The 22,919-nt window shown below is 45.5% G+C and overlaps 1 protein-coding gene across 1 annotated transcript; it reads left to right on the forward strand.

Moving 5' to 3' along the window:
- The first annotated feature begins 2,134 nt into the window (after positions 1 to 2,134).
- On the forward strand, positions 2,135 to 21,695 carry LOC140395773 (mucin-16-like). The gene is made up of 7 exons (XM_072483931.1): positions 2,135 to 2,190; positions 2,288 to 2,448; positions 8,885 to 9,021; positions 9,108 to 9,175; positions 11,047 to 11,210; positions 18,203 to 18,270; positions 21,549 to 21,695. Exons 1-6 carry the CDS (start codon positions 2,135 to 2,137, stop codon positions 18,226 to 18,228), a joined length of 612 nt encoding a protein of 203 aa, XP_072340032.1. The 3' UTR covers positions 18,229 to 18,270; positions 21,549 to 21,695.
- The last annotated feature ends 1,224 nt before the right edge of the window (positions 21,696 to 22,919 follow it).

Here is a 22,919-nt window from a genome sequence, read left to right on the forward strand (position 1 = left end):
CACAAGTCATGTGTTATTCGCAGATCACAATGTCACAAAATGCCACAAAGGTTTTAATGAAAAATTATGACATGATTATACATTACAGTGGTTAGCACTGCTGTCTCTGTGTCAGGTACCCGGATTCAATTCCAGCCTCGGGTGACTGCGTGGAGTTTGTACGTTCTCCCCATGTCTGTGTGAGTTTCCTCTGGGTGCTCCGGTTTCCTCTCACAGTCCAAAGATTTTCAGATAAGGTGGCTAAATTGTCCCTCGGTGTCCAGGGTTGTGCAGGTTAGGTGGGGTTAGGGTATTATGGGGATAGGGTGGGGGAGTAGGGTCGGGTGCTCCTTCAGAGGGTCTGTGCAGATCCGATGGGCCAAATGGCCTCCAACTGCACTGGAGGGATTCTCTGATTCAATTTAATTTTCCATTGGAAACGTAAACAATGGAAAGATCTGGGATTATGCCAATATTCCAAATCTGCTGGATTTCCAACAAAGCCCTGGAATCAGAATTGGAAGGGCTGGATTAACCCAGGAAAACTGAAGGCAAGGAAAAATCTAAAGAAAGGTTTTATAACAGGCTGATTACCTGAATGAGATAAATAAACGTAATATTTGGGGGAAACTATATTATTTACTATTTTCTTATGAACTATTTTGCAGCTTTCAGAGTTATTTCAAAAAAGTACCTTAAAGGACCGTTATAGATACAGTCGTGTCATCGCATTGAGGTAAGATGATATTCTGTGCAAAATGGGAATACTATATGAAATATAAAGACATTGCAAGTATTCTAGTAATTGTAAAGAAATCCATCAATTAATTCACTGGCAAAATGTTGATGACTTTAATTGCATTGTTTTCTGATCACCAAAAACAACCTTGGCTTAACTATTAGAATTGTCGTACAGGGGTGTCCTGCAGACTTCAGGACCACAACATTAGGATCAAGTGGGGTCCTGAACCGGAATTCCCAAATACCACCCTGCTGGTGGCAATCATCATAATGTGGACCCCTCCTAATTCCATTGTCTCCCTGCACCTCCCTCTACCCCCTGCAAAATGTTGCCACCTCGGGCTGGGATCATTCCATCCTGGTGTTTGAACCTTTGGACCCAACCATTCTCATGTTACCTACATTACTATTGTGACTACACTTCAAAAGTACGTCATTAGCTGTAATGAAGCACTTTATGAGGTCCGGAGGCCATAGATCATAGAATTTACAGTGCAGAAGGAGGCCATTCGGCCCATCGAGTCTGCACCGGCTCTTTGGAAAGAGCATCCTACCCAAGCCCACACCTCCACCCTATCCCAGTAACCCCACCCGGCACTAAGGGCAATTTTGGACACTAAGGGCAATTTAGCATGGCCAATTCACCTAACCTGCACATCTTTGGACTGTGGGAGGAAACCGGAGCACCCGGAGGAAACCCATGCACACACGGGGAGAACGTGCAGACTCCGCACAGACAGTGACCCAAGCTGGGAATCGAACCTGGGACCCTGGAGCTGTGAAGCAATTGTGCTAACCACTATGCTACCGTGCTGCCATGGAAGGTGCTTCATCAGTGCAGTTTTATTTTTATCTTTAGCATCTTTGCAATTCCAACATTGTGTTCTGTATAGCCCCATGTGGCTAGGAATGGACCAGTGCTCTTGCTGAAGCAGATCAGAAACAAATTCATTATCTTCATTCATTTGCATTGGTATTTGCTCATTCCTGCGCTAAACTTTTCCTTTAGATTATGACCAAGTCCTGGATTCAGTCCTTCGAGCCGGCAGGATCTTCCGCTCACACTGACGTAGTGAACGGAGATTTCAATGGTTCGCCAGACCCATTTCGCAAACCCATGGCAGAGAATCTTTGACTCTGAAATGCTGCAGGGGATGTGAGTGTGGGGCGCTGGTTAGTTCAGTTGGCTGGTTAGCAGTTAATACCAACAGCACAGGATTTGATCCCCAATCTGGCAGAAGTAGATTTGGGGTCTGCCTCCTCATCCTACCCATAAGTAAACTGGTTTGGCAAATAATCACCAAGGACCAGCCTTAGAGAACCAAAGAAAAAGCTAGTGTACAAAATGTTTATTATGTATCTGTGAAATCCTCTCTCGACTGCTTCAGTGGACATCAGAATCAGTTTCAAATAAATGGATCAATGTGTCAACTTGAGCAAAGACACAGGAAGCTCAAGTGAATGCATGAAGTATCAATGCATCGCCCAGCATGGGATAAGTTCAGAGTTCACAACTTTAGATGTGAAAATATGCATGTAGCGTCCTTGGGTTGTGCTTTATCAACAGAAATGGATCAATCGAAGTTTTCACTCGGAGCTTCTTTGCAGAAAACAGCACAACTGGACTCGTGACATCAGCTGAAATTGGAGCAGAATTCAGAAATGCAACAAATGGTGTACACTGGCTTGGAACTTTTTACCAGTTGCGCAACACCAGCTTTGCTGTTGGTATGTTCCGAGGTATTTTTGTCTGAAAAGAGTTTCTCCACTTCATGTTGCTCATTAGCATGCATTAAAGGTAGCTGGGCTACTGGGAAATGGAAAACATTTATCTTTTTCAGATGTGCTGCGCCGAACATTTGATCCCTGTTAGAAGTTACACATTTCTGCACTTAGTCAACCCGTGCTTTCTTAAAGTGATTCCAAGTGAAAGGTTTAAATTTAAACATATGATCGTGATCTGGAGGATATATAAGAATCAGTCAGGCAAGAGGTATCCATTAAGTTATCCTGACCAAAACTGAAGAAATATGAAAGTATTTTCTGGAGCTATTTATCTTCACATAACAAGTAAAATAACACCCACACTAACATTACAGAATGGGCCGATTATGAGCTGTGAAACGACAATCTATTACGTAAAGATCATTATGTTCAAGCAGTCATTGGTATTTTGCCCCTAGGTGGTGCTAAAAGTCTTGTTTTGTGACAAGTACGTCAAGGTTTAGATAATAATAAGTAGGCTTACATTAACACTGCAATGAAATTACTGTGAAAATCCCCTAGCCGCCACACTCCGGCGCCTGTCCAGGTACACAGAGGGAGAATTCAGAATGCCCAATTCACCTAACGGGCGGGATTCTCCGGGAATTGGCGGGGCGGGCAGAAACGGCGCAGTGGAATGGCAGGAACCACTCCGGAGTCGGGCCACCCCAAAGGTGTGGAATCCTCTGCACCTTCAGGGGCTAGGGCGGCGCCGGAATGGTTTGCGCCCCGCCGGCCGGCGTGGAAGGCCTTTGGCGCCGCGCTAGCCTGGGCCGAAGGGACTCCGCCGGCGCGGATCCGCACATGCGCGGGAGCGTCAGCGTCTGCTGACGTCATCCCCGCGCATGCGCAGGGGGGTTCACCTTCCCGCCGGCCATTGCGGAGGGATACACTGCCGACGCGTAGGAATAAAGTGTCCCCATGGCACAGGCCCGCCCGTGGTTTGGTGGGCTCCGACAGCGGGCCAGGCCACCGTGGCGCACCCCTGGGGCCAGATCGCCCCGCGCCACTGCGAGGACCCCGGAGGCTGGCCACGGAGCTGGGTCCTGCCAGTAGGGTCCTACCTTGATTGACGCCGGCGGGTCCCAGGAAAAACAGGCGGCAACTCGGCCCATTGCGGGCCGGAGAATCGCCGGGGGGAGGCCGCCGACCGGCGCGCCGCGATTCCCGCCCCCGCCCAATCTCCGGCGCCGGAGAATTCGGCAGCCGGCGGGGGCGGGATTCACGTCGCCCCCCCCCCCCCCGACGATTCTCCCACCCGGCCGGGGGGGGGGGGGGGGTCGGAGAATCCCGCCCAACGTCTTTCGGGACTTGTGGGAGGAAACCGGAGCACCCGGAGGAAACCCACACAGACACGGGGAGAAGGTGCAGACTCCGCACAGACAGTGACTCAAGCCGGGAATTGAATCCGGATCCCTGATGCTGTGAAGCAACAGTGCTAACCACTGTGCTACTGTGCCACCCTATGCTGTCCCTATTATCTGCCATTTACCTTCCTCTCTCCTTCTCACCTTCTGTCAACACCCCTACCCCACAGTGGTTAGCATTGTTGCTTCACAGTGACAGGGTCCTAGGTTCAATTCCCGGCTTGGGTCGCTGTCTGCGGGGAGTCTGCACTTTCTCCCCGTGTCTGTGTGGGTTTCCTCCGGGTTCTCCGGTTTCCTCCCACAAGTCCCGGAAGGCGTGCTGTTCGGTAATTTGGACATGCTGAATTCTCCCTCTGTGTACCCGAACAGACGCCGGAATGTGGCAACCAGGGGCTTTTCACAGTAACTTCATTGCAGTGTTAATGTAAGCATACTTGTGACAATAAAGATTATTATTATTAATATTTTTCCTCACTGCTCCTTTCTCCTTTCCCCCTCACATCTCCTTTCAGTCACCTAATTATCCCCTGTAATCCTGTTTGACCTAAAACATGCATTAGCCCATGATCTGTTCCATTAAAGATTGAGGATTTCAATTTAATTATTGATACAATATTTTAAGTATAGTATTAATAATATTGGCCAATCCCATTTGTGTTCCCACCTTCTGAAGATGATAAATCAGTGTGATCCAGAATCTCATCCCAAATTGCACCTGCAGTATATGAAATGATTAATAAAGTAAATTAATTTTGGTAAGCACGCCAGATAAATCACCCAATCTTCTGTCCATCATCCTCATGGTTCTTTGCATCATCAAACATTAGAGAATCAACAAGAAAACCTGGATAAGAAAATGCTGTTGAACCATCAATTAATATTTCGAAATTCAACATTTTAAGATGGGTCTAGGAAAGGGCATGGAAATAGAACTAAATGGGGAGCTCACAGAATATGATGAGTTGAATGAGCTTGCTCTCTATTGTAAAGTTCTCTGATTCTAAGTTGCCTTCCTTTCTAACGACCAGAGAAAGATTTTCTCAATTGGTTGACTGACATTTCCCCTTTGAAACTTTATATACAACAGACAAAAAACTAGAGTGCATTAAATTAAGTAACCATGGGCGGGATTAACCGACCACGTTGCTCCTGAAAGTCAACTTTCCACTGACCAATGTGGCCGGTAGATGCCAGGAGGTCCCACTACCAGGGTCTACCTGACTCATTGCCCCTCGCAATATCGAACACGATCTCATGAGACATCGCAATGTGAATCCTGCCCATTGTGGGTGGGATCACTTTTTGGCAAATCTGCATTTTCGAGTGAGACAGCTAGTCTCAGTCTGATATGCAGTTCCCTGAGGTAACCGAGGGGTTGGTATCTATATCATTCCCCGTGGAGACCTCGGGCGAACGCTGTTCAGTATTATTCCCCTGAGAACCTCGAGGAACTCAGGAGGGATTACAAAGGTTGGAGAACCGTGAAACCCCTCTTTGAGGCCCCATATCTCTGGTGGGAAGCAATCAAGGGGAATATCAAGAGGTTTTTCATCCTCAAGGGCGTTCAAAAGGTGAGAGAGAGACGAGGGGTCATGTCCAGGCTCCAGAAAAGTATGCAGAATTTGCTCCAGCTGCAGGCGATGGGGGTGGATGTCAAGGAGGATCTCCAAGAGGTGAAGAGCCAGCAAGCCTCGCTCTACACCTCGGAGGCCTCCAAGGTTATCTTCCGTTCCAGAGTCCGCTCCGTGGAGCAGGACGAAAAGTGCTTACGCTTCTTCTTCCAAAAGGTGCACAGAGAGACCTCTGTGATCAGCAGCCTGAAGGAAGAAGATGGCTTTGTAAAGTCATCGCAGTCTGACATCCTGAGGATCAGCCAATCCTTTTATGCCGGACTGTATGACCTGAAGCCAACAGATAGCACTGTTTCCCAGACCTTCCTGTCAACCATCACGGAGGTCATAGGCGACAGCGAGCTGGAAAACCTGGACAAACCACTAACTCTGGATGAGCCGACAAAGGCCGTCAAGTCCTTCGAGATGAGTAAAACTCCCGGAAGCGACGGTTTACCGGTTGAGTTGTATTCGGCTCTGTGGGACTGGATGGGCCCAGACCTGCTGGAGGTGTACGAGAGTATGCTTCTGGAAGGCAGCATGTCAGAGTCCATGAGGAAAGGCATCATCACCCTCATCTACAAGCAGAAGGGGGAAAGGGAAGAAATTTGAAATTGGCGACCCATTTCACTGTTGAATGTGGATTACAAAATTCTAGCCAAGGTCATCGCCAATCGGGTCAGGTCTGCTCTGGAATCGGTGATCCACCCTGACCAGACCTGTGCTGTACCCGGCAGGAAGTTCTCTGATAGCCTCGCGCTACTCAGGGATACGATCGTCTACGTGCAGGGTGGACACCTGCCTCATCAGCCCTGACCAGGAGAAGGCTTTTGACAGAATATCGCACACCTACATGATGGATGTGCTCTCCAAAATGGGGTTTGGGGAGGGAATTCGCAATTGGATCAAAATGCTCTACACAAACATCTATAGCGCAGTCTCAATCAATGGGTGGGAATCAGAAAAGTTCCAGATCAAATCCGGAGTCAGGCAGGGCTGCCCTCTCTCCTCTGCCCTTTTTGTGTGCTGCATAGAACCTTTTGCCGAGTCCATCAGGAAGGATCCGTGTATAAGAGGAGTGACGATCCCAGGCAGTGGAGGCACGCAAGTCAAGGCCTCCCTGTACATGGACGACGTCGCCGTCTTCTGCTCGGATCCTGCGTCTGTACGCAGGCTCTTGACCACCTGCGACCAGTTTGAACTGGCCTCGGGAGCCAAGGTAAACCGTGGCAAGAGCGAGGCCATGTTCTTTGGGAACTGGGCCGACCGGTCCTTTGTCCCCTTCACTGTCAGGCCAGATTACCTGAAGGTGCTGGGGATATGGTTCGGAGCTGCTGGGGCGTGCACCAAAACCTGGGAGGAGCGCATAGCAAAGGCAAGGCAGAAACTGGGCTGGTGGGAGCAACGCTCCCTCTCCATTGCGGGCAAAACCCTGGTCATCAGGTGTGAGGTACTCTCGGTGCTACTGCACGTGGCGAAGGTCTGGCCCATAACCCGACCCTACGCCGCAGCAGTCACCCGAGCCATCTTCAAATTCATCTGGAGATCCAAGATGGATCGTGTCCGAAGGGACACCATGTACAAACCTCTGGAGAAGGGATGGCGGAACGTACCCAATGCCTCCCTCATCCTGTTGGCCACCTTTGTGTCCAGCTGCATCAAGCTGTGCGTGGAACCCCAGTATGCAAACACCAAGTGTCACTACATACTGAGGTTCTACCTGACCCCGGTGTTACGAAGGATGGGCCTGGCCTCATTGCCGCGGAACGCTCCAAGTAGTTGGACCGTACCGTACCACCTGTCCTTCGTGGAAAAGTTTTTGAAGAAAAACACCTTTGACCACAAGGCAATGAAGCAGTGGTCAGCACGTTATGTCCTCGAGGCCCTCAGGGAAAAGGAGACCGTGGAGGACGTTGGATGGTTCCCTGAGCAGACTGCCAGAGTCATCTGGCAGAACGCCTCATCACCAGAACTTTCAAACAAGCACCAAGACCTAGCTTGGCTGGTGGTGAGAAGGGCCCTCCCTGTCAGATTCTTCATGCACACCCGAAGGCTCTGCACCAATGCACGCTGCCCTCGGAGTGGCTGTGGGGGAAATGAGACGGTCACACACCTCCTTGTGGAATGTGCCTTTGCAAAGAAGGTCTGGAGAGAGATGCAGTGGTATTTGTCAAGGTTTATCCCGAACAGATCTGTGACACAGGACTCTGTGCTCTACGGACTGTTTCCAGGGACACACACCGAGACAAATATCAACTGCTGCTGGAAGGTCATCAACTCGGTGAAAGACGCTTTTTGGTCTGCCCGAAACTTGCTGATCTTCCAGTGCAAAGAATTGTCCTCGACCGAGTGTTGCAGACTGGCACATTTCAAGGTCCAGGACTACGTGCTGAGGGACGCACTCAAGCTTGGGGCAGCTGCCGCCAAGGCGCAATGGGGAAAGACCACTGTGTAAGGTCTTACCAGCAAATGTACACCGAGGGGCAGGTAACAGTGTAAACCCCCCTCGGTCTGGGCCACCAACACTCCAATGTATAAAACAAACATGACAATGTAAATATTTAAGAAGGAATTGTAATGTAAAGAGTGATATGTGTATAATAATATCAAAATTGAATGGAAGAAAGTCAAGGCTATGTGTAGCTCTGACGGAAATGTACAGTCAAGACAATTCGAAATGCTCTGTAATGCTTATGATAAATTTTATGAATAAAGTATATTTTTTTGAATTAAAAAAAAAATGATTCCCCACAAATGGGGACCAGACAGAACAGCATTAATGGGGTCTCCCAGTGGATCAGGCAGGATGGCATGCTGGCACTGCTGGTGCCAGCCTGGCACAGTGGCAGTGCCACCTGGGTGCCAGCCTTGGCACTGCCAAGGTGCCCATGTGGCACTGCCAGCTGGCACAGGCAGTGCCAGAGTGCCAGGCTGGCATTTTCCTACTCATGGGGATCAGATCTGGAGGTGCCATGTCCACCTAAGGTGTGGTGAGGGAGAGGTGAGGACCTCCTTATAGGGGTGTTGGGGCTTTGGGGGCTCAGAGGACGTGTCAGGGGTTTGAGATATCTCTTCCTGCACTGAGGTGTTTCGGCAAGCGGGGCTCCTTAGTGCAGGAAACGGGACGAATTGCGGCCTCGGCCACACATTCCTCGCTGATTTCCCGTGTCTAACCGGAGTCGCGTTACATAGCGTTGTGCTTCTCGGCGCTGCGAGCACTTGGAAACACGTAGCTAAATGCACTCGTTATGAAACTCTGTTCCAATTTGGTTAGATCGGACAATTGAAACAACTAAATAGCCTGCGATTTTATATCTTTGGACATTGTCTGAAATTTAACAACCAAGTTCCTTTAACTGATATTAATTATTCTATTCTGCTCAATATTATTCTATGCTTTGTTTTACTATTGTTCCATAACAGCAGAAGAACAAAACCCAAATCAAGTAAAACAAACAATTTATTTTAACCTGCTGTTCAGTATAAGTACGCTGCCACTTCCAGAAGATGAACAAAGTCCCAGCTCCCACATAATCAACTCCAGTATTATTGTTGACATGGTGAGCTACTTTAATATTATTTTTCTGTCAATAGTTTGTATGTTTGTGCTGTTTCCACTAACCTATTGCATATGACTTCCTTGCAGCTCAACAATTTGTATCATAACAGCAAAATCAATGAAACCTTCTTAACCTGTAGGATTTTATCTCTCAGGTGAGCTTTGCTTAAATCTGTACACTGTTTTGCATTTAAGTAGATTTAAGGAAATTGCAATGCCTTTTGTGCTCAGATAGGAGTCAGTAGAACTGTTGCTATTTATGTGCAAAAGGTACAGGCCAGAGGCAGAGGCCATGGGGGTTAAACCTGGATATCTGCAAATTGCCATCTGTAGAATCCGCACAGAGTGACCACAAGGTACAAAGTGTAGGATGCAAAAATGAACGTTTATTAACACGTACATCAAACTACTCTACTCGCCGAAGGGTTCTCCCGCCCCGACCTTTACCTATGTCGGGGTTTTTATACTGCACAGGCTCCCCTCATTAAAGGGGAAGTCCCGCCCAGTTACCTGGGATGTTTATAATTGGTAGACATTACGGGGAACCAGATGGTCCCACCCCGTGACCTCGGTGGGTGTTGGAACACTGTACAAGATGCCCAATCTGCTGTTAGTGTCACAAAGACAGCATCCTGTTGTCAGTCCCAACATCAAAATGCATTGACTGACAGTTTCCAGAAAATTAAGACTTGATGATTTTGTGTAAGCACCCTTTTAACACATGCTAAGTATTAATTCCTACCAATCAATCTCTATGTTAGTAAAAATTTATGACTGCAAAAGAGGATTCTTATTCCTTCAGATTTAATAGTTGCTGATTTAGAAAGTAATTATTTTTTTTTACTTTGTCTGTATCCTTTTTCTCCTGATCCACTTCCCTCCCTTTATTTGTCTTTCTGTATCTGATTTGCCATTGAATTTACAATTTAAATTATACTTCCATGTTCCGGCTTGGTATTACCATTTTCATAACCTTTAATCTGTAATGTTATGTTGCTTACCCTGTTCACTCAGATCACGGGTGCCCTGTAAAGGGCACACGGTTATTTTAGTCTAGCACTGTCAGCAACCTCCAAGGCAAAATATTGTCAACATTTAAAGGACAAGGACAAGTCTAACCAATAATGGGCACCATTTGTTGACCAGTTTCAGGATTGTTTGGGCCATAGTCATGTCCTGGATACTGTATGATTTTATAAATCAATAAATTCATAAATAAATAAGTGTCTTCTCCTTCAGCTGCAAACAAATACTTTTGAATAACAAAATTCCAATTACAAAATCAAAAAGCAAACATTAATTCATCAATGGTATATGATGGTTCAACATTTTCTAAATATATATTCATAATTTTGCAACTGATTATTTTAAATAATAACAATTGCATTAATAGGTCTTTAATACAAAAAAAAATGTGCCAAGGCATGTCACACAGCTTTCGGAAAAAATGGAGAATGAGCCAAAGAGCGATTAGCAGAGAAGGCACAAAGTTGGGGCAAAGTTTGAGCTTTGACTGCAGTCTTCAAGGAGGATAAAATGGAACAGAGGAAATAGTTTAGGGAAGGATATCTAGAGTGTGAGACTTAGCTGAAGGCTATGGTGAGGTGAAGGGAAAGGACGTGCAGAGATCATTGTTTGATGGGTAGAAATAAGGGGTCGGATTCTCCAGTACCCCAGCCGCGTGTTTCTCAGCGGCGCGCCATTCACTGGCGGGGGGGATTTTATGTTCCCGTCACTTATCAATGGGATTTCCCATTGTAATCATCCAATGTCGCCGAGAACCCCGCGGGCATGGGTGCGCTCCCGGCAGGAAACGTGAATGGCAACAACCAGAGAATTCCTGCCCAGAAAAAATCTGTTTGAGTTAAAAGTGAAAAATGACCATGTTCCATTTACATCAGTCATTAATAAGATCTGCATTTGTTAAGATAATTTTGAGTTTTGATTTAGTGTTTTATTGTTATTCTGTTGATTTTTAAACAAAATTTAATTTAAAAAAATTATTGAATTGTGTTTGACTTGGCAGGTCTGCCGGTGAAGTTACCGTTAAAGTTCATGCTGTCTGTAATTTTAAAAATGAGTCCAAGGTCCAGCAACTTGACAGAGCTGTTCTTTATCATGAGTTCAGAGATAAAATCAACAATTTTTTGTCACTTGAACTGTATTCATTGGACAACTTTACTGTAGATGGTAAGAATTTTAAAGAGCTTTCCTAGTAAAATCTGTTTAATTTAATCCTTCTGGCAGCATAAAAGCACCAAATTATTAAATGCCCTAATACTTTTATTTATATTTGTTTTCATTCATCAAGGTGAGGTAATTCATCATTAGAAAGTTGAATAGCATTTGCATCAAATGTTCACAGATTAGATTAACTCGAGAAAAACCCTGTCTGATAATTCAACAAATGGAAACCCCTGTCTGATAATTCAACAACTCATTTGTCCATAATCACAAAGAACAATGCAACAGTGCAATATTTCCATTTCTTCAACGTTATTATTTGAGCAAAACTACCAATTTAATGCAAAGTTATGGATAGTATTGTGCTGCAGATTTATGTGCCTCAAACACAGCTCACTTTGAAATCTGTACCTGCTAGCACGACAGAACTTCCCTCCCATCAGCTTCAGTTTCAAATGTATCCAAAAGACCAACAAACCTCACCTAATTCTGACTCTTTTAGCAGAATAGTTACCCAGGAAAAGTTAAAAGGATTAAAACCAGTTCTAACTCCTGGGTAACTATACTACTATACTACTGACCCCCATCCCCACCATTCCTGAGTACCCCCCATTCACCATCCCCCTGACTACTACTTCTGCAATCCCCACCCCCCCACCCCGATTACCCACAAACCACCCAGCTTACTGGGTAACATCCCAAAACCTCTTGTCCAAACCGTTGATTAAACCCCCATCCCACAACTACCCCCCTCACTATTCCTCCCACCCACTAATGCTCAACCTCCCCACCTACTGACTATCGCATCCCCCCTTCCTGACTATCCACCCATATCAACCGATTAACTACCTCCGACCCTCCCTACCCCATCACACACACATCCCTCATGAACTTCACTTCTTTCCTAGCTTCTCAAGTGGCTAGGACATTTAATCCTACTGGAATACAATAGGTAGTGCCACAAAAAGGGGCATGGTTTCACGTCCCTCAATGATCATGCGCTACACTAAAAGACTTCAGGAACAGCATCGCTGTACATTTCATAGGTGGCCGAAGTACAGGGAAGAAATTTGGAATTTGGGCAGCACAGTAGCATCGTGGTTAGCACTGTGGCTTCACAGCGCCAGGGTCCCAGTTTCGATTCACTGTCTGTGCGGAGTCTGCACGTTCTCCCTGTGCCTGTGGGGGTTTCCTCCCACAGTCCAAAGACATGCAGGTTAGGTGGATTGGCCATGCTAAATTGTCGTTAGTGTCCAAAAAGGCTAGGAAGGGTTATTGGGTTAGGGGGATGGGTGGAAGTGAGGGCTTAAGCAGATTTGATGGGCCGAATGGCTTCCTTCTGCACTGTATGTTCGATGTTCTATATAAATGTTCAGCTCCAGACTAAGGTGAGTAAAAGGAGTGGAGTAGCAATCAAACTCAGCCCAATGCTAATCAACTGCACCTCTAAAGCTTTCTTCAAGATAACATTCTAGAAATAAAGCACAGTTAAGAAGACAACCCTTTTCTTTATTCTTTCATAGGATGTGAGTGCCACTGGCGAGGCCAGCATTTATTGTCCATCCCAAATTGCCCTCGAACTGAGTGGCTTGCTCGGCCTTTTCAGAAGGCAATTAAGAATCAATCACATTCTGTGCATCTGGAGTCCCGTGTCGGCCAGACTAGAGAAAGATGGTAGATTTCCTTCCCTAAAGGACACTAATGAACCAGATGGGTTTTTACAGCTATGATAGTTTTGTGGTCAGCATTCCTGAGACTAGCTTTCAATTATATTTTTAAAATTGAGTTTCAATTCCACCTGCTGCTGTATGATGGGATCTTGGCCTGAGACCCCAGCGCCTATCCTGGACTTCTGAATTACTAGTCCAGTGACATTAACAGGACGCTGCCATCTCCCAAACTGTTTATAAAATGAGTGTATTGGTGGCAAAGCATTTTTATTAAATGTGTTGATTACTCATTTAAAACTGTAGTTCCAAGGCAGGTTTTATCTATAAATATGGATACTACCTTTACAAAGGTATTTTTTAAATGTTGTATTGGGTATTATTCTTTTTGAAAGGCGTGCTCTCATTAAAACAAGGCCATATTAAGTACTTTTCAGCCGATATTACAGACTGATTTAATTGTTAGTGGATTATCAAGGCAGCATGACAAAGGAACCATAAACACCAGCTCAAGGTTTAAGGTCTTTGGGGCAAGGTTTAGAGGAGGTGTGCTAGGCTGGTTTTGTACACAGAGGGTAGTGAGTGCCTGGAATACATTGCCAGGGGAGTTGTGGAAGCAGATACATTAACGGCATTCAAAAGATACCTCGACAAACCTATGGAAAGGACGTAGAGAGGGATATGGCACTAGGTTGGTATCATGACCGGTACAATGGTCAATCCCCCTCACCCACACAAAGACGGGGAGAACTTACAAACTCCACACAGACATAAAAGGCTGAAATTGAATTTGGTTCCCTGCCACTAAGAGCCGACAGTGCTAACCACTGTGCTACCCTGCTGCTTTGAAATGGTGCCTGGTCTATTACAGCTGCAGTTTTGCCTTACGCCCGTATTGCAAGTGTAATGTAAATACAGCAACTAAAACCTATCTCTGGTGGAAACTACATGATATAGAAAATTCACCTCATATGAAGTAATGGCCTAGAATTTCAAGCATGTCTGTTTGTGGGAATGCAGCTGGTACCTGAGTATGCAGGATTCATACCCGCACCTGAAGGGCATGTCCTGATACATGAGCGGGTGAGATGCAGAGAATAAGAGGCAGCTCACCTGGTGCTGCTTGACTGGAGATAGTGTGTGTATAACACCAGCAGCAGAGAAAAAAGGTGTTGCATTCCCAAATTTCTCATGCAGTGTGTATCAATCACAACTGGTTAAAAGGAGGGCAGCAAGGCAGTGCAGTGGTTAGCACTGCTGCCTCATGGCTCCGGGAACCTGGGTTCGATCCCAGCCTGGGCAACTGTCCATGTGGAGTTTGCACATACTCCCCGTATCTGCTTGGGTTTCACCCCGACAACCCAAAAATGTGCAGGGCAGGTGGATTGGCCACGCCAAATTGCGCCTTAATTGGAAAAAAATTAAGAAAAACAAACAACTGGTTGAAAGGAAATTTCTGAGAAAATCATCACAGCTCTGGTTATGGGTATGTGCACTGGGTATGGGCACTGCCTCGGGCCATAGATGCAAAGCCCAGCTGACACCCAGACATAATTTGGATGCTATCCTTTTATTCTAAATTTAGCATCAGCAAAATGCTAAGCCTATTTCCATGCTGGTACTAAACTTGCAATGTAAATATAAGGTTAGCTGCATTATTTGTAGTTACCATATATGATTATCCCACATTTCATGCGTTCTTTAAGAGAGGAATACATCACTTGACATTTGTGTTACGTGGAAAGGTGGGTCTCAGTTTCTTAGTAGTCACTTCCTTACTGGTCCACGTTCTCGGATAATACGACAATTATTTAATTTTATGTTATGGACTCAGAATCTCAAGTTTCAGTCCAAAAATGGAGCCCAAATGAAGTTGAATGTTCATTTCTTTGTGAACACCAGTTTTAGCAACAATGTTCACTCCATCCGATTCACTTGTTAAGTGAATGAACGTTGTACACTGGAAACATTTCGTTACACGTTCACTTTCACAACTTTTGATTTTTGGCCCTGCGTTCTACAAAGCCAGTGCTGTCTCAATAAAATAAGAAGGAGAACAGTCATTGCATGAAATTATTGTAGTTTTATCAACCAGTTTGGGATTAATTATGCTGACTAATTGAAGCTAAATTCAGCCTTGTAGGCATCAGCAGGAGTTTCACCTCCACATGACCTTGACAAAGCTCTGGGTGATAACAGGCACTCCAGTTTACCACAGAATTGTTATCGAAGGAGGCCATTTGGCTGTCATGGCCACACAAAAGCAAAATGACTCCCAGTGACTTAAGGCTGGGATCAGGGGCATCAATGATAGAAACATAGAAACACAGAAAAAATAAGCAAAAGGAGGCAATACAGCCCTAGAGCCTGCCACGCCAATCATTATGATCATGGCTGATCATCAAGTTCAATACCCTGATGCCGCCTTCCTTTCCATATCCCTTGATCACTTTAGCTCCAAGAGCTGTATCTAATTCCTTCTTGAAATTACACAACAATTTGGCTTCAACTACATTCTGCGGTAGTGAATTCCACAAATCCATCACTCTTTCGGTGAAGACATTTCTCCTCACCTCAGTCCTAAAAGGTTAACCCCTTATCCTCAACATTCAGGATTCCTTATCCCTTAGTTCAGGATTCCCCACCATCGGCAACATTCTTTCTGAATCTACCCTGTCTAATCCTGTTAGAATTTTATAAATTCCTATGAGATCCCCTTTCAATCTTCTAAACTCCAATGAATATAATCCTGCCTAATTTAGTCTCTCCTCATATTACCATCCCACCATTCCGGGAATCAGCCTGGTAAACCTTCACTGCACTCCCTCCGTAACAAGAACATCTTTCCTCAGATAAGGTCCCCTAAACTGCACATAATACTCCAGGTGTGGCTTCACCAATGTCCTATACAATTGCAGTGAAACAGCTCTATTCCTCTGCTCAAATCCTCTCGCTATGAAGGCCAACATACCATTTACCTTCTTTACTGCCTGCTGTGCCTGCGCTATGCTGACTATGCAACACTTCTATTAGGCGGCCACTGAACATATCACAAGGATCTACCATGTATGTTCAGGGTCAGTCACAATGTTTGAAATAGAATGAGATAAGTATCCAAAAATGAGAATGTGAAAGAGATTCAAATAAACAGGCCCGAGGCAGTCTCGGCAATGGTATGATGGGCTAGTAACCAACGCTGTTTAATTTCCCTGAATCATTGAGTCACAAAAAAAGATGACCTGCGTGAATATATTTTACCTCCGTGTATATGTTAGAATATGAGCTTGGTAGAAATAAACAGTATTATCATTAATCAATGATCAAAATAATACCTGAATTACATTTTATTCTCCTTATTTTAGGTTATCAAGAAATAATACAAACTCCAATTTCTACAACTATAGAGCCCACAATACCTGAATTTTCAGCAGAAAGTGGGGATCTGGCATTTGAACTTAGGTTTACTATAATCAACCAACGTTTTACAGAACAACTTCAAGATAAAAAGTCCCCTGAGTATAAAAGAATGGTGCTCAAGCTTACTGCCTTGGTAAGAATCATTTTACATTCAATGTGCCGAAGTTAATATATTAACATGCCAGAGCAAAAAAAAACAACTGCAATTGTCTTCCATAAAGCAATGGTTGTTCCCTTCTCTAATGGATGGATATTAATGGCCTTGCCTTTGGTGAACTTGGTAGTGGAGGAAGCATTTAATCGCACCCTATCGCCTTCCCACCTCTGCCCCAGTTAAGTCCATGATGGAAAGGTTTGTGTACAACTTTTCCATCCCACTGCCAATTGAGACCTTTAAGAGGTAATTACTGCCCTTCAAAGGGTCTCATCAACTCACTGGTGGGCACGGGACATGTCATGACAGAATTAAGCCTGATTAGCAAACCCTGTCAGAGCTTCAGGGAGGATCCCTCGCTCAAAGGTACTTATTGCCTGATTGAGGGATCCAACATCAGGAAGCAAGGGGCCGGCTGAAAGCAACTACCTTGCCCTTGCTTCTGACCCCCTCATCCCCTTCCCTATGAACCAAAGCCCAATCGCCCCTCCTTCCATCAATCACCTGTGCCTAGGTCCGTTGGTGATCCTGGGCCTCAGATGGGTGCATTATGGGCAGCAGCCATGCCTCCCTTTGTCATTAACTGTCTCGGTACTGGAAAGTATTTAGGAAACATGAACAAAATATGCAATCGTTCCATTAATGCTAATACATTAAATGGCTAACCTTCAGTATGCACTTAGTGATGGATTTTGACTTCCAGATGAGAAGCCAAGAGAGCTGATGGCCTTCCTCTTGAGTGTTTTGGCAGAAGGTCTCAGCTGTTTATAACAATCAGGCCTCGTTTACTGTCTGAATACCCCATAACACACCAGCCCACTTTGACATTTGACAGATAGGAATTTCCTTGGGCGGCATGGTGGCACAGTGGTTAGCACTGCTGCCTACGGCACTGAGGACCCGAGTTCGATCCCGGCCCCAGATCACTGTGTGTGGAGTTTGCACATTCTCCCTGTGTCTGCGTGGGTTTCATCCCCACAACCCAAAGATGTGCAGGTTAGGTGGGTTGGCCACGCTAAATTGCCCCTTAATTGGAAAAAAATAATTGGGTACTCTAAATTTATTTAAAAGAAGACAGATAGGGGCTTCCAGGCCCTGGGATCTTGGTTTGTTCAATGATGGCCAGGTGCCTTGTTGGCCACCCACCAATGTCAGTGTAAATTGAGCTGGGAATCAGTGCCATTTTGCAAGTGAAATAGAGGCCTGGCAGCACAGGCCCAGACTTTACTCCCGGGGCCTGGAAGAGCACGATGCTCCTAGGTTAGGTGGTTTGGCCATGATAAATTGCCCTTAGTATCCAAAACATTTAGGAGGGGTTATTGGGTTATGGGTAAAGGATGGAAGTGAGGGCTTAAGTGGGTCGGTGCAGACTCGATGGGCCGAATGGCCTCCTTCTGCACTGTAGGTTCTATGTAATCTATGTAATCCTGACTCCACTCTGGAAAGATTTTGGTTTAGCTGAGAAGACCTCCTTTTGTCCACCAGATTTTATCAAATGAAAAGTCAGCTCAGTAGCCTAAATTACAGATGGGTCCTATGTATATTAAAGGACCTCGGTTTACATATATTCATGAGATGTGTACTGGAATCAAGAGACGAACCACTCACTGCAAGATACCGAATCACTACTCTGCACGAGTAACCACAACAGTTATGTGTCTATCCAGTTGATTTATTCTCCTATTTATTCTATATTTCTCTATATTTGTTTAGAAATTACAAAATTGCTCTGAATTATTAAACTACAAATTATTTTGCAGCTTACTCAATTATTCCGCAAAAGTAATCTGAAGGACAGCTATAGGACATGTGAAGTTATTGATCTCAGGTAAATAAAATCAATCATATCTATATATTTTGACCATGTTAAAAATGGTACATTAAGCATATGCACTCATTGGTAACACGCAAGCAACACGGGGTTGGACACTCTGCTGCCCACCGCCATTAGCAGGGTTTCTGATCGGACAGAGAATCGAGCGTTGGGATAAAAATGTGATCGGCGCCTTTTGAACCCATTTGCATCTGACTAACAGGTTGAAACCTGATTTTCCACACCACTGTGCTGCCCTGGCCCCTCTCAGCCAGGATTCATGCAGGTGTGGATTGGTGCAAGTGGCTCTGACGCAGTGGACCCCACGGTGGTTCAAGGTGGCAAGTATGTAACGTTGGTGCCCCTAAAGTCCATCGGAGGGCCCCCGCTCCCCTACAATACAAATCCTGCCCACCCCAGAACTCACAGCCCCCCATCAGACAACCCCATCCGACTCCCCAACAGAGAAATCCCCCGCCCCCATCAGAGACCCATGCCTGAAAACTGAAGAGCAGCCCAGGCAGTAGGTTGATAAATCTCTGCAATTTTGCTTACCCTTTCCTAACCTCTGCTGCCTCAGACAGAAATGATCACAGTAACACCTTTTACAAGTGTGGGCAGCTTCCTTGAAAGGCCAGTATACTTCAAAAGGCTTGAAGTCCCTTGACAGTCTTTGAAATACAGATCTTCCTTCAATTTCACATAGCAATTTCACAAAGCCAGTTATATTACTCCAGACACTGCTGCCTGGTGGATTGCTCATTGATCTTTCCCTTCATGCTTGAATGCATCTCCATTACCCTGCTTTGATGCTAACCACAATGCTTATAAACACTCTTGACTGACAATCTCTCAGTACACCAAAGGCAGCTAAGTGTTTCCTGTTGTGAAAAATAAGAAGTCAAAGCACTTAGCTGCCTTTTATGTGGTGAGGGGCCGTGATACCATAATTACGACGGAACCCGCTAGCTCCCCGCCATGTATAAATTTGCATGGCAAGGAAAAGGGAATCACTTCTGGGTGCCACTCCTAGCACCAGCGCACATCAGGAGTGATTCTATTGCAGTGGGATAACTTAGTGCTTCAGAGCTGGTTTAGCACAGTAGGCTAAATAGCTGGCTTGTAATGCAGAACAAGGCCAGCAGCACGGGTTCAACTCCCCTACTGGCCCTCCCGAACAGGCGCCGGAATGTGGCAACTAGGGTCTTTTCACAGTATCTTCATTGAAGCCTACTTGTGACAATAAGCAATTTCTATTATTATTAGTCCCCTGAATGGAGAATCCAGCCGCACATTTGTACTGATGATAAACAATCCTAAAATGCAGTATACTTTATAGTCAAGCTTGAAATTGACAAGCACTTTTCAAACTACAAAGATCCCTGATCAACTCTCATCTGTACCTATGTTTGCTTAACAATTACCAAAGTAACCTGACAAAATAAAACAAGAAAAAGCATTGTCCTGTTAAGTTGGTCCAATGTTAATTCAAGAAATAATCACTACTTTTTCAGGGTCTTTTCAAAATGAAATGTAAATGGATTAGAAACATAGGCCAGGATTCTCCAGGGCTGTCCGCCAATGAAGGGAATCCTGATGGACTGCTGAATCGGGTGTTCAGCCAAAAACTGATTTCACTCCGGTTGTGAAACCAGTTGTGAGTCTCGCAGTCTGCCCAGATGAGCTTCTCGGCGGCCCAATGAGGTTCCCACCGAGACCCAGAGGGAACATGCAAATAGCTCATTTAGAGGTAGGACGCTTGATTCACCTGACACCTGGGATGTTACAGCGCCCCCAGCCCAGAATCCCGCTGGTGGGAATTGGTGCAAGTCCTGAGAGACCTTGCGGCTTGCAGCCTGAGGGATGGCAGGCAATGTGTAATATCCCTACGATTACCTCCAGGCTGCTGAGGGGGGTCATTCATGGAACTTGGGGGGTCAAAGGGGATATGCTGAGCTGGAGGAGTTCGGGTCGGGGTTCTTTCCTGGGATGGAGTCGTTTGGATGCCCTCCCCATCTGAACTCTTTAAAGCGTTTAAACAGTCAGTCAGTCAGTATGTAAACATTTAAGTTCTCTGACCATAATGTGAAAGACTCTCCATCTGCAGCCTTAATCCATTTAAACAGTCAGTTTAAAGTTCTCTCATAATAAAGTGAAAGTGTTACCATCTGTAAGCCTAAACCCTTTAAATAATCTGCCAATATGGCAAATTCAAAGATCTGTGAGATGATGGTAAAAATATTGCCTTCGATATGGTGGAAACCTTTGAAGTGGTTTTCTCACAGTCATGTTCATTTCCCTTTGAAGTATTGAAGCCTGTTTGTATGCCTAGAAGGCTAAAAGCTTTAAACTGTGTTGTTCACATTCAATTTCACGTACAATTGCCTTGTAAAAGCTTTTTGATTGACAGGAATAGGCAGTTTCAAAGGGACGATTAAGATTGTTTATATATCTCTGCAGGGATGCATTAACTCAGGGGAGTAGCTGGTTTTTCTAACCACAGTTTTTAGGAGGCTGTCTCTTTGTTCTCAAGTATTCCTAGGAAGAGCAGGTGAGAGGGCAGTGATCTTGATTTGTGGGATGGTTTTCGCTAGTTTTATTTTTATTCAGTTTACAAATGTTGGCCAGGCAACTGTGGCCTTTTTAAAATTAATATTTTTTTCATCTGGTTTTGAGAAGATGTCTCTCTGGGCAGAATTTTGCAGCCTTTCCCGCTGGCGGGATCTTCCGGTAGCCCGCCAAAGGCGGAGCCCCGTGACAGGATCCTTAGCAGCGAGGCGGGTGAGCCATGCAAAAGGTCATAGATTTCAGTGGGACCAGATGGTCCCGGCATCTGCCAATGGCGAGCTATCCCTGCCGTGGAATGACTGGAAAGTCCAACCCACTGTCTTGTTCTCACTCTCTCTCTCCAGGCATCAGCAGGTCTCACTTCAGATGGGAGGCTGCTGATTGTGCATTATCAGTGGAGGGCCTCCATTGTCCTTCCAACTTCATGCCATTGCCTGCCATCCAGTTGGCACGGGATCTAGTGTTGGAAGCTGTTAGGTTGGCAGAGTTGGCCATCTGATCCTGTGACAGGAGGGTTGGACAGCTGATGGTGCAAAGGCACAGGTGTTTACCGGGCTTTCAGCTAATTACTGCGACTGTTGGATTTGGGATAGGGTGAATGCATGTTAATTGTGTGTGTGGAACCTCTACCCTGCATCAAATTAATCTCCAGAAGGAGAAAGAGGAATTTGGAGATTTACGTTCCCTGCCTACTTTCTTTACATATTCTTCCCTCAACCCAACAGAAATGGATCAGTCAAAGTTATCTCCAAAATCTACTTCAAACCGAACAATCCCACTGTTCCAGTGACGCCAGATAAAGTGAGAGCAGAATTTGATGAGCTTACAAATGGTACTCGGTGGCTCGCAAATGTGTATCAGCTAAGAAGCAACAGTTTGTTTGTGGGTAAGTGACTATCATGGTTGACTAGATGTCATCAAACTGGTCTGGACTAATAAATATTAAGCAGTAGGTTTCAACTTGTGGCCTACTGGCAGAGCATACTGGTTGCCTACCTATTCATGAAACAAAGAGGCTGGAACCATTACCAGAATGTTCAAAATACTTTTGTGACCAAATGACTCTCAGCGCCATCATTTGACATGAGCAGGTACAATTTGGAATGAGTTTTTACAGCAGAAACAGTGTGATCATGGACCCATTTGAGACAAAAGAAATGGTCTTCAGGCATCAAAAGCGAACATTGGTACCCACCCCCTACTCTCCAAATCCCATTTACTCACTCATGCCCTCCCTCTCAACTCAACCCCACTCACTCACTCGTGCTCTCCCTCCGAACCCCTCGAAGCAACCACTCACTCTTATGCCCTCTCTCTCAACCCAATCCTACCCTCACTCATTTATTCCCTCTCATCCTCACTCAGCCTCATTCACTCATCCTCCCATCCTTTTCCACTCTTCCTTCCACCTAGATTTCACCACCTTGCCCAGATGTGGGAAAGCTCCCATCCGTCACCACCTCACTCAGCCCTGAATTGGGCCTATGACCTTCCACCAGACCTGGGACCATAGCAGAATCTCCGCTACCTGCCACCAACTTGGCCTTATCGTCTGCCACCAGAGAAATGAATCATCCCTGCTTCTGACATGCGCCTGCAGCATGGGCCTGCATTCCACCCCAGCCCCCAATTTCATATCAGCCCTAACCCCACACACTTAACTGCTTTGATCGCCTGTTCTGGCTGCTCATGGCATATGTATAGACACCAAAGATGTTCAGTAGCAGCAAGAGGAAATACCGGACTAATGGAGTCCAGGGAAGCCCACGCATGCGAAGCAGAACAACAAAGCAAATTCCAGGAAAGCTGGGATGGCTGGTCACCCTCAGGCTTCACTTGTTGGCTCCGATCCAGACCTCAGGTCTCGGTCGCCACTGACATTCACCTTACCACTGATCGCTACTCCTCCAATCACAGGATGTTTTTAACTGCATTTGCTGCTGATTGGGTGAGACTTTAGACGGACAGGGCAATGTTCACATTGTAAATCCCAAGAAATGTAATTTAAATTAGTACGGAGATGCAACATAGAATTGTGCAGTTTGATAAAGAAGTATTTAGGTCTAAATGTAGAAGAATCGTACATCCATTCAATT

The sequence above is a fragment of the Scyliorhinus torazame genome, chromosome 18 (genome assembly GCF_047496885.1).
Source record: "Scyliorhinus torazame isolate Kashiwa2021f chromosome 18, sScyTor2.1, whole genome shotgun sequence".
NCBI classification, from domain to species: Eukaryota; Metazoa; Chordata; class Chondrichthyes; order Carcharhiniformes; family Scyliorhinidae; genus Scyliorhinus; species Scyliorhinus torazame.

Excerpts from the sequence above, each read along its gene's own strand:
- LOC140395773 (XM_072483931.1), top strand. The coding sequence starts at position 2,135 with ATGGATCAATGTGTCAACTTGAGCAAAGACACAGGAAGCTCAAGTGAA. Across the intron at positions 2,449-8,884 it reads CAACACCAGCTTTGCTGTTG|CAGAAGAACAAAACCCAAAT; the intron begins GTATGTTCCGAG and ends GTTCCATAACAG. Across the intron at positions 11,211-18,202 it reads GGACAACTTTACTGTAGATG|CTTACTCAATTATTCCGCAA; the intron begins GTAAGAATTTTA and ends ATTATTTTGCAG.